This window comes from Typopeltis vanoorti, chromosome 13 (assembly GCF_054136105.1).
Source record: "Typopeltis vanoorti isolate ZY-2024b chromosome 13, IOZ_Tvanoo_1.0, whole genome shotgun sequence".
NCBI classification, from domain to species: domain Eukaryota; kingdom Metazoa; phylum Arthropoda; class Arachnida; order Uropygi; family Thelyphonidae; genus Typopeltis; species Typopeltis vanoorti.
Genome location: NC_143561.1, coordinates 60,572,984 through 60,585,985, shown reverse-complemented (window position 1 = coordinate 60,585,985; position 13,002 = coordinate 60,572,984). Strand labels below are relative to the sequence as shown.

Here is a 13,002-nt window from a genome sequence, read left to right as displayed (position 1 = left end):
AAGGAGCATTCTAAGACCACTCACCATCTTGGTCACTCACCTCTATCCACTTATCCCCAAGAAACCCTGCTGACCAGACCTGAGCACAGTAATCCAGATGTGATTGTATCAAGACTTTATAAAGAGGAATGGTAGCTCCCTTATCTCTGCTTGTTAGCATGTTCTTCAATAACCAACTAATCCTGTGAGTTACCCTAGCAATTTTAGCAATATGCCCTCGAAACTTCAGCTCTATCTACTACTATTACCCCCCCCCCCCCCAATCCTCGTCTTCATCAATTTCCTGGAGTACAGTTCCCTTGATGTGATACACAGCTTGTAATCTTTGTATCCTAAAATGCATAACTTTATACTTTTTGACATTAAATTAACATCCAGTATATTTTCCCCATACTGTCAGCTCATTTAAATCATCCTACAAGCCCTCTACATCATCTTGAATAACTGTTATCCTATCCAATTTTGCATCATTAACAAACATCTCCCTTCAAATTATTTTCCATATCATTTATGTACAAATTAAACAGAGATTAATAGAGCCCTGCAGCACACCACCAGTCGCCTGCCTTCTCCTAGATTCTGCTTCTCCATATACTACTTTTGGTATCTGTTCATCAACAATCGTTTTTATCATTATCACTAGTTTTATAATCATCCCCATTTCTTGCAGTTTGCATAACAGTTCTATATGGTATCCTGTCAAATGCCTTTGCAAAATTTAGCATTATCCTAGTTTGCCATTCCCTTTATCCAACTTGGTTGTCACTATAATAGATTATATAAGGGTGGTCTGAAATGTTCTCAGCCTCAACCATAGATGGCAACACTATCAGCAAGATTTTTTTTTCTAAGTTGGTACATCTGTCATAAGCATCCATGTGAAATTGCAAGTCATTCTATCAAGTAGTTTATTTTATACAGCTGTCTGAAGCAAAAGTGTTGTCTGTATCCCTTAAAATTAATAAAATTGAGTATCGTGTGGTTATAAAATTCTTTATAAAAGAAGGTTTAACGCCAAAAGAAATTAATTCGAAATTCATAAATGTTTATGGGCACTCTTCTCCTTCGTTTTCGACAATTAAGAAACGGGTTGCCAAGTTTAACGTGGCCTTACCAGCCTTGAAAATGATCCACATGAAGGACATCCAAAAAGTGTAACAGCACCAGAAATCATTGATCAAGTTCATGAAATTGCTGAGACTATAGGCATTTCAAAAGAACATGTAGGATATATTTTGCATGAAGAATTGCAAATGAAAAAGTTTTGTGAAGATGGGTGCAGCGCTTGCTCACACCAGATCAAAAATGCATGAAAATGCATGAAAATCTCTGAACAGTGCTTGGAGCATTTTAACAAGAATAGAACTGATTTTGTGTGTCAATTTATTACTGTGGATGAGACTTGGATTCACCATTACACACCAGAATCCAAACAGTAGACAAGCTGGTTGTTCAGTGCCAAAGAAGACAAAGTCGGTTCCATCAGCTGGTAAGGTCATGGCATCGGTGTTTTGGGATGCTAAAGGCATTTTGTTTATTAATTATCTTGAAAAGAGTAAAACAGTAACTGGAGAATATTATTCCAATCTTTTAACCAGACTAGATGAAAATCACCTTTCATCAGGCAAAGACTTAGACTCATCGAGGGAGGCCCTAAACATCATGTCCACACAACTATTCGACTTTCTCACAGTATCTATCATGCCTTGCCTTGAACTCACTCACTGTCATAGCACCCACAACAGACTCTAGCAGTTTATTCCACTCATTTACCACAAAAGTAAAGAGCCCAGCTCTAACACCTTTGCTAACCACACTCTTGCCCAGCTTCCATAGATGTCCCTTAGTTCTCCCACCACCAGTCCTGATCTCAAAAATATCCTCTGAATCAATCCTATAGAAACCTTTCACCAATTTGAATGTCTCAATCATTTCTGCCTGTCAACCAATTTCTGCAACCCACAAATCTTCAACCTGTTTTCATAAGGTTCATTCCATAGACCTGCTATCATCTTGGTCACTTGAATCTGGATCCTCTCAACCTCCTCCCCATCAAGAAGAAACCTAGGTAACCATATCTGGGCACAGTAATCAAGATGGGGTCTTATCAAGGCTCGATACAGAGGAACAATAACTTGCTTATCTCTGCTCGTCAAAGTATTCTTCAGCATTCAAGTGATTTGATCAGCTGATTTAGTCACTTTTGCAATGTGCCCCATAAACCTCATCTCCCTATCCACCAACACTCCCAAGTCCCTGGCCTCATCAATCTCCTGGAGTACAATTCCACCAATGTGGTATGCTGCTGCTAATCTTTTCACCTCAAAATGCATAACCTTACATTTTGTCATATTAAATTGACATCCATTCTTCTTAGCCCAAAACTCCAATCTATCCAAATCATCCTGCAAATTTTGACATCTTCTGCATTCACTATTGCCCTACTCAACTTTGCATCATCAGCGAACAAATAAACTGTTCCTCTTAGATCCTTCCCAATATCGTTAATGAACAAATTAAACAGCAGTGGTCCAAGAACAGAACCCTGAGGCACACCACTAGTCACAGGCCGTCTTTTGGACTCTACTCCTGAATAAACTACTCTCTGATATCTCTCCATCAACCACTCACTTATCCATCTCACTGTCAGTATCACTGTAAACCCATTACCCTTATCCAGTTCAGCTGTCACTATGTTATAAAACTTGAGCGAGTTACTGAGGCATGATCTACCCTTCACAAAGCCATGCTGTCTCCCTTGCAGTATCTCATTTTCATCAATCCATTCCTGTATTTTTCCCTTGACTACTTTCTCCAAGACCTTGACAACGACTCCTGATATGCTGATCGGTAGGTAATTTGCAATAGTAGTCTTGGATCCTCCTTTATGCAGTGGAACTATTTTCTCCCCTCTTTCCACACCTTCGGGACTAAACCAGACCTGAGATTCAGATTAAACAACATGGTCAAGGGCACTGATAATTCTTTAGCCATTTCACGTAAGACCCATGCCGGTATACCATCCAATCCTACAGATATATTCACATTAAGGTTCTGTAATAGACCATTCACCTCCACCTCATTCATCACAGTTCCCATATTAACTGATGGTTCCTTCATTCTTTCAATGTGACCACCTGGATGATATACTCTTGCAAAGTGCTCGCTCAGTAATTCCACTATATCAACTGATTCAGTGACCTCCTTACCATCGGTATTCCTTAAAATCATTCTGCTGTGTACAGTTTTTTGCTTGCAGCATATTGAAAGAACTGTTTGGGATTCTCTTTAGCTTGCATAGTTAGTTTCCTTTCATAATCCGCTTTTGCTTTTTTTTTTTACCACATTCGTTACCCTTCTGGCCCACGCTTTATACCATTCATGTGCCTGCAGGTCACTTCTTTCTTTAAATTCCCTCCACAGTTGTTTCTTTATTTGCAGCTCAAGCTTAATGGTGTCATTCATCCATTTAACCCTTACTTGTTTTGCTATTCGGACTCTAGGTATACAATCAGCCATAACCTCCTGTAAATGTTCCTTGACCACTTCCCATGCTGTATCGACATCCAGCCCTTGCAGTTTTACATGCCATGGCACTGAACCAAGCAATCTCCTAAGCTTGTCATATTCCAGCACGGTAATTCCACATGTACCTTGTCTTAATCGAAAATTCCACACCTTTAGCCACCTCCCAGGTCAGGATCTTATGATTACTCTCACCAATAGGTGGCAACATGTTCATATTCATTACAGGCAAATTCTCAGATGCTGTTACCAGGTCAAGCACTCTCAAACCCCTAGTATTTTCAATTACATGTTATTTCAGATAATTATCCCTTAATAATTGAATAAAGTCCAGTTCCTTCCTCACATGTGTTCTCTCCTCCTTCCAATCAATGTTACCATAGTTGAAATCACCCATAATAATTACCTTCCTTCCACTCATTTCATCAATTTGTTTATGCATACTATCCCCACCATCTATTCCATCACCTGGTCTATAGCAACACCCAACTGTATATTTTGTTCTACCAGTCTCAATCTCACACCAAATAGCCTCAAATGTGCTCTTTTCACTATCCTGCAATACAACTTCAATTCTCCTTGGCTGCAGTTCATCAGCTATCATCAATAACACCCCCCCCCCCCATTTTATTCTCTCTGTCCCTCCTAAACACACTATAACCTACACATTCTATCCCACTAAATATATCATCTTCCGTCAGCCGTGTTTCACTAATGCCAATAACCTGCCATGAAGAGCCAAACAAGGCCAAAAATTCTTCCTTCTTGTTTCTAATACTCCTGGCATTAGTATACATGAAATGTAGAGGTCCCTTTGTCCCACCCCTATCTTGATGCATTATTCTAACTATCCCATTCTGATTACTTGTCCTCAGTAGTGGCTCGGGTACATTATATACATTCTTACACTCAACAGTCTCACTGATGTCCACATATCCACTCCCCCCCCCCTCCTTGGTAGTTCTAGTTTTCCTGGTTCTGCACATCCATTTTCACTTCATTCAGCAACACTTTTTCCAGTCTCCGCACACCAAATCCATTCAAATGCAGGCCATCCATCTTGTATAAATCCTTTCACCCATCAAACTCATTCTACACCACACTATTTGCATAACCTGCACATAAAGTCATTTGCGATTATGGCCCTCCTTCTAAACTTCTCTCTGTCGTACCGTGGCAACAGACTCACCATCCTAACTCTGTCACTCTTTTCTTTCGCTACCTTTAACAATACTTTCAAGTCCTCTCTCATAAAAAATTTATCTTCTTTCAATTCATTCGTAACCGCCACAACTATCAGTTCTTTCACCCTCTGTTTTTGCGCTCTAATACTGTCACTTATATCCTTAAATTTCGCACCTGGTAAGTACGATTTAGTTAAACTCCCATCTATCGCACCTCTTAATAACTAGTCACCATACAACACTCTTTCCTTCATTTCTGAAACTCCCCCACTCTTACGCTTATTTTTCCTTTCAAACACTAGTTTATTTCCGTTAGCCGAGGCACTCTGGAAAGAGTTTTGCAGGTGCTCCAACTGCCACTGTGCATTACTCCGCATAACCTTGCAATCTCACTCCTTACAAATAATTCCTCATTTTTTTCATCATTTGAACCATTTTCTCTCTGTATAATTGCTTTCACTCTCTCTTTGATCACTGCTCTCATTGTCATCTTGTACAACATTGCAATTCTTTATCAAGCCACTATTTTCATTCACAACAATCTCACGATCTGACACATACTTCAATTCCTCACTTTCTGCACAGTCTCCCACCACTATCATTTTCCCTTTTTATATTCGCCGTATAATATGACCCATGATTTCGAGGGGTTTTCTGTAGTATTTGAGAGTCGTCTTATACGCCGACATATACGGTAGTATAAAATGCATTACAGTACATTTATTGTAATAATGAAATAAAATGAAACACTTGCTGCATTTGTAAATTGACTTTCTTTCACATTCAAATAACTTTATCAAATTTTGCACTATAATGGGAAATATTTAATTCTGTATTACTTGCTAAGTTTACAAGCCATGTTTTAATTTAGGTCCGAGCTACATTCAAGTATATTGCTGAAGATGTTGATGAGTTATCCTTTGAAATAGGTGATGTTGTACATGTTATTGAATATGAAGATCCCGAAGAACAGGTAGGAAACATGAAAATGAGGCAGAATACAATTGTTATTTTGATTATAATAATTATCTAACAGTTTCCCTTTGAGAAATAAGCATTTTATTTCCTATAAATTAAAAAAAAAATGTTGAAAAGATGGCAGATTTTTTTTAAAAATGTATACCAATGAGAGCCTTAGAAGATCAAAATGTAAGTTTCAGTAATGAAATACCATGAGTAGACATATTACTTACTATTATAATAACAGAATTAACTTGCGTAAATTATTCTTTATTAGTAGAATTTTTGTCTAATTATTATAGGCATCATCAGTACAAGGTACAAAGGCTAATTAAACTAACTGATATATTCACACCTAAGTAGCTAAGGTTAAATTTTCTAAATTTATTTTGAAAAAAAAAAAAATTATATAAATAAAAATTTTATATATTTAAGTGTATACAATTACAATAGTTAGGAAAGATTTGCTGATTTATAGAGTACTATCTCCCACAGAGGGGAAACATGTAGACCATCTGATCTGTTTAGGTTAGGGAAGTGAAGTAACGCTTCACGTTTCTTTGTAAAGTCATTCCATGAGGAACCGCCTTTTGTGAATGACTTTTGTCTTTTTCAATGAACTCTGTCTAGTGATGATGGAATGCTCTGCAAGTCCAGACTGTTCAGGTTCAAGGTACTGAATATACGCCTTATATTGAAATGTACAATATAAGTTGTTGTTGTATGTTCCCATGAAGATGGCAATGTGACATTGCCAAAATATAGTATTGAAATGTACGATATAAGTTGTTGTATGTTCCCATGAAGATGGCAATGTGGCATTGCCAAAATATAGGAGGTATTTATTAAAGTTTCTTTGAATTACTATTCCAGTATACGTTTTAAATTCCTTAAATAATCGTGTTACCAACATATAAAAATAGCTAAGGTTAAATTTCATAAATTTATTTTGAGAAAAAAAAAATTATATATACGTAAGTGTATACAATTACAATAGTTAGGAAAGATTTGCTGATTTATAGAGTACTATCTCCCACAGAGGAGAAACACGTAGACCATCGAATCTGTTTAGGTTAGGGAAGTGAAGTAACGCTTCACATGTTTCTTTGTAAAGTCGTTCCATGAGGAACCGACTTTTGTGAATAACTTTTGTCTTTTTCCAATGAACTGTTGTCTAGTGTTGATGGCATGCTGTTCTTCAAGGCCAGCCCGTTCAGGTTCAAGGTACTGAATATACAACTTGTGTTCTTCTAACCAGATAAGAGCAGCTCTTCCTGTTTCTTCGAAATATGATAACCCACACGATCAGGGAATCTGATAGACACCTGGATAGCTGAGATGTGGGAGCTTGTCATTTGGAGATATGACGAATGTAGAGATTTTTCTGATGGGTCGAAAGGCAACACAAATATTTAGTGGTTTTAGCACTTTAGCTATGTATTCGCTAATGCCTTGCACGTAGGGGATAGGTATATGCGTTATTTCTTCTGTATTTGAAGAGGACGCTGAAACATGAACTACTCAACGCTCTTTTTATGAAGGAATTCTTATAACCATTGGATAAGAAGGAGAAAATAATATATTGTAATTCTTTTTTGTAATAGTTCTTTTGAAGAACAAAAGGAGTGGGCTCTGTGAACCAGTGTTTTTTTTAGAGTACCTGCTTTTTGACTGGAATGGTGATGCGATTCAGCATAGATGTAATGGCCTGTATGAGTCTCCTTTCTGTAGACTGTGAATTGTAGGTTACCATCTGGTTGGCAAAGAATTAAGAGGGCTAGAAAGGCTAACTGCTTGTTTACTTCTACTTCTAGGGTAAATTTTTGAGAAAAACTGTTGTAATTCTTCCGAAGTGCCCTTCCATATGACAAAAATGTCATCCACATCTGAACCAAAGGTTAGGTCTCGGTGAGATGTTGTGAAAAATATGTTGTCCGAAGTGCTCCATGAAGTAGTTGGCAATAGCAGGAGATATAGGATTACCCATTGCTGTTCCTTCGATTTGTTGGTATAACTGGTTTTTGAAGGAAAAATAACTGGACTTTATTACAAATTCAAATAATTTGACTATGCCTGGAGCAAATTCTTGGTGCAGTAATTCAATGCTGTCTGCTAACGGAACATTCGTAAATAGAGAAACATCTAGACTAATCATAATCTCCGAATCGTCTACATGAAGATCGGAAATTTTATTTCTGAAATCCAAAGAATTTTTTATATACATAGCAGTTCTTCTAGTTGAAGAAGTGAGTAAATTTGACAGAAATTTTGAAGTGGGACAATCTATACAGTCTACAACAGGTCTTAATGGAATTCCTGGCCCAAGGCTATCACTGATTCATCAGTGATAGCCTTGGGCCAGCTATCTCTCTGATTGGCTACCAGTAGAGATTGAACTGCCCACTCAGTGTCCAAAGTTAGATAGGGTAAACAGCCCCGCCTACTCCCTATACGGGAACAAATAGGCGGTAGCTGATTTTTTTTTTTTTTTTTTTATATATATATTTCATAAGCATTTCAGGTTTGATGTAGTGTACTCACTCTTGCAAATAGCTACTGCTACACACACACAAATCTATAATTAGGGGATTTTCTATGCAAATCTCCTAATTATAGCTTTGTAATTTATTGTTACTACATTATGCATTTATTTAGATTTATGGAAAACTGTGCTTTCTTTACATATCACTTGATTATGACAATTTTTGTTGCATTTAAAAATGCTAACATTAATAACACTGATTCTTTTTCTTATTTTTTTTATGCTTTAAAGGAAGAAGGCTGGCTAATGGGAATTAAAGAAGGGACAGAAGAAAAAGGTTTATTTCCTGCTAACTTCACAAGACCAATATGAAACCAATTTTTTTTTTTTGTTGGTTTTTTTTTTCTCCTTCTAAAGTAAAAATACTAATAAAGATGCTACTGCAGAGTACTTACATGGCAAAAGCTGGTTTATTTTATTGATATTCTTATGTATGCATTCCTTGAAAAAGAAAAAGGAACTAAACAAAGATGGCTGTTGGAGTTGTTTATGAAAGTCATATTGTCCAGTAAATTTCTGTAAATAAACTGCAAAGTTTTTTTTTTTTTAATCCTTACAAATTTTAATATTTCTCCTCATTCTTTTCTAGAACGTTGTTATATCACTTAGTGTTTTATCATAAATGGTGTGAAATTAACATTTTTTATGTTGCCAAATAATGCTTTCAGCTAAATTCACTACCTTAGCTTTTGCAATTTTTAAACTAGATTGGGGGAAAACTTGTGAATCTCAAAAACTTCCATCATTTATGGGTGTTTTTTTTTCTTGTTAATCTTATTTTTAATCTGTAAGTTTATTGGATTAGAATATTGGAACCGTTCATATAGTTACTATAATTTTTATGATAGTTGGCTTATATAGAGTAAATAACATTTTGAACTCAGAATTTCTTACCACATCACAAGAAAATAAATAAAAATGGAATTGAGTGATTTCTTGTGATGTGTTTTATATAGTCTATAATAATGTTTGTTAGGCTTTGAATACTTACATACCATGAATATTTTCTTTAATAACAAAATGTATGCATCTAAGAAAACAGCAAGATATTTTAATTCTTTAGAACACTACTGTGAAAGGAAGAAACTGTATGGGATAATTATTTCATTTATTAATGAATAATCTATTTTGATAATGGATGTTATAGGCCACCTCGTGTAGTAGAAACTTTAGTCATTGGGAATTATATATTATCCATGAGCTGAGAACAACCACATTGAGCTTGTCTGCAGCTTGTAGTTAGTTATACACTAAAACATGTAGATATGAATCTGAGTTTTGGTTTACTGATGGACTGTCAGTTAGTTCATTTATTTGCATAAAACTTTAGATGCTTATATATTATGCTATTGGTTTTATGCAAAGTTTCAGAAAGTACAGTGTTGGATCAAATGTGGTTAGTAGCTTTACATGAACTTTTTTTTGAAGAGATAAACATTAAAATAATATCAGCACATATTTTTAAGAAAAGTATTTATTGATGAATTTCTGAATTTTTATATTCATAAAGCAGCTGGAAAATTTTATTCGTAGTGTAGAAACATTGTCATTGTATAATTTCATGTATCAGCTGATAAAAAAAACAATTTTTTTTTGTATATGCTTAGGCCAACAGGGATGTAATTTCACTGATAAATTCTTCTCTGTTCTAACAGTGGGAATTACTAACCAGAAGTTGATCTCTAATAATAACTAAGCATTTTCTATTGTGAAGCAGAATACAGCTGTTAGTATGCTCTGCATTTTAAGTTCCTTTTTGCATATCTTTCCATTGGACTTGACACAGATGATTCAAAAACATATTCTACTAAGTAATAAAAAATGAACTTCAGATTCATCTTATTTACTGAGTATAACATGCAGTTTCAAAGTCAATCTGTAACAAATTTCAAATGTCTTAGCAGAAATTTGAAGTTTGTTACAGATTTACTCCATACCTAGTTTTAATATTGCTTTAAGCACACCTAATGCAGTGTAATTTTAAGTGTTAAATGGCACAAATTGTGATTTTGTATCAGATGCTGTTGTATGCTAAAACATTGCAATGTCTTATCAGCTGTAAAGCTTATCACATAACTTTCTTTGCAAATTTTATAGTAATTAAAAAATAAATACTCATCATTGGGACAATAAGATAATTAAAAAATCTTGTTTAAGAATTTTCTTAACAAATTTTTATCAAATCTTTCCCCCTTTTAAAATTATACAGTGAAGCAATGAGTCACAAAATTCCAGAATAAATGTCAATTCATATCATTGTTTCTTGCTTCCATACTGTGTGTTTGTGAATATGATTGAAATACAAGCGAAGTGCAGGTAATTCTGATTTTATGAAGCACTGGATACACTTCGGTGTTTTTTTTTTTTTTTTTCTGTCTCAAAACTTCAGACTGCTATAGTTTTGTTGAATGTAGCCTTTTATGAGTTGCAATAGACATCCGATTGTACTCAAAAGTTAAGTTCAAATATTTATGTATTTAAATTAAAAACCAGTTAAATGGTTAAACTTTCATGACATATTTGCAGTGAAAACTTAAATTATTAATATTTATTTCCTGGATATGTCTGGAAAACAACTTTCAGAATGACATAGTAATATTGACGGTGGAGCGTGCCTTATAACTATCTTTGTGAAAGCATTATCAATGTAAATAAGATGTAGTTAAGAGTTTTTTATTATGCTGTTATTCATACTTCACTTGATAATCCTGTATATTGCAGCAATGTATAGAGCTGTTAAAATGTGAAGGCTGTTGTATTTTATTATGTCTTTGTCTGACATTTTATAAACCTGTTATGCCAAACTACATCACTCATTATTTTATACTGTTGTAAAGTCTGATTGCTTTTTTTCCATACATTGATGTAGATGTTAAGTTGTTAAGTCTAACTTGATTTTTTTAAGTTTTTTTGACATAAACATATTTACAAGTATGGTTTCTAATTATTGATAATGTCACATTCTTAATGCCTAAAAAACTTGTTTCCTTAAATGACTACTATTCATTTACACATCAGAATTATAATGCTGTATTTCAATATTGTAGTTCAGTTACAAATTTTTAGTTAAGTAGTGCATGTTTCTTGCACATTCAAAAGATCAAGAAATGGCTTAATATTTCTTAGGATAAATATCCTAATTAACTCAGTTTTGCAGGAGTCTTAACTTTTCTGATACACAGAACTACTGCTCACAGATGTTGAATATTAATTTAATCCCAGAATGAACTATTTATTACAAAATTATTCATAATATACTTTGTTTATAAATAAATATATTTTTTCAAATATTGTTATTTGTAATTTTTTAAAAGAAATCTGCAACAAAATTAACTGAACATTGCTCAGCATATATAAAGTAGCATTTGTATACAGTTAGCTTCAAACAATTTGAAACGTTTCAAATTGTTGATACAATTAGAAAATAGTAATAATGATAAAAGCTTTATCTTTGTAAATACAAAAGACAAGAAAAATCACATGGATATTATTGACAGGGATATGTTCAAACTTGCAGTCTATTAGGTAATTTGAAATGGAGAATATTTAATTAGTAGGAAACCTTTCTACAAAAGGTTATTAATTTTCATACATTGCATTAAAACTTTTAATCTTTATTTTAAAAAAATGTAAACAATTTCTAGGTATAAAATTATATAGAAAATGATTATCAGGGGTTTTAATGTCATACAGGTGTCCCAAATGTCACTGCATATTTTTGTGAAATTCAGTGAATTTGAGATGAATGACTTAATAGTATGCTTACAACTTTTTTTTTATGCAAAATCCAAGTTTGAAACAGAAAACTTGGATTTTGCATACAACAGTCAAGATTTTAATTATTGCTTTCCTGTACTGCCTCCAAAATGTATTTTCTAAGATCAGGTAAATGTTGAATCTTTCTGCAATGAACCTTTGATTTTATGAAACCCCAAGCAAAAAAAAAAAAATGGGGAAGGGTGCCCCTCAAGAGCTAGGTCACCCGTTCCACTAATTTGGAAGTGCCTGTTTAAGTATTCCTGGACAGTTTAAGTGTAATTACATGATGCTCCATCCTGCACATTACTTTCAAAATACTATCATGAAGTTTGTCTTCAAGAAATTTCTGAAACTCTCAAAAAAAATCACATGGATTACATTATTGATAGGGATATATATCCCTATCAAGAATGGACCATCAACAAAGGATACCTGCTGTTTATCAAGACCCTGCTCGTGTCATCTTATTTTGGACAGACTGGTCATTCTGTCTTGATTATAATTAAATCAAGTAACTATACAACTTGTCAGATTCCAAAATTATTACATTTTTGGAATCTGACAAGTCTGCCCTTTTTTCTTTTTTTTTAATTGATAGGCTATTGGCACTAGACTCAAAGTTCTTTAGAACCAAACAAAACTTCATTCCAGCAAGTTCAGATTCAATCGTCTTTCCCATGAAATGTGAAAGGTTACGAAATCGTTTGAACCTGAACTACTCAGGCAGTATGCCATTATCTAAGTTTTCAGAAGAGATCACTATTAATTATTTACAAGTCTTTTAATTAAGAATTATTTTAAATAATTTTTACCTATGAAGCTTACAATTGTCCCTTTTAACTCTAATGTGCTATAATATATACTTCAGCTGTAACCAAGACACGAGCTAATATGCATGATTTGATTCATCTGTCGAATCTAGTCCTAAAGTTATTAATTATTAGTTATTTTATAGTGCACATATTCTATTAACACTATTAATTATAAACCTAATAAATCTTCATAATGAATACCTAGAGCTACTGCAGCTCA

At 34.2% G+C, this 13,002-nt stretch overlaps 1 protein-coding gene across 2 annotated transcripts in view; it reads left to right on the top strand.

The window, feature by feature from the left end:
- LOC150100209 (myc box-dependent-interacting protein 1-like) overlaps positions 1-11,499 on the top strand; it is a 188,989-nt gene extending 177,490 nt beyond the window's left edge. For both annotated transcript variants that reach the window (XM_090402882.1, XM_090402883.1), the window contains exons 12-13: positions 5,581-5,682; positions 8,443-11,499. In XM_090402882.1, the coding sequence (XP_090259008.1) occupies positions 5,581-5,682; positions 8,443-8,523 (183 nt within the window). In that variant the 3' untranslated portion in view covers positions 8,524-11,499. The remainder of the gene's footprint in view (positions 1-5,580; positions 5,683-8,442) is intronic.
- Positions 11,500-13,002: the final 1,503 nt, after the last annotated feature.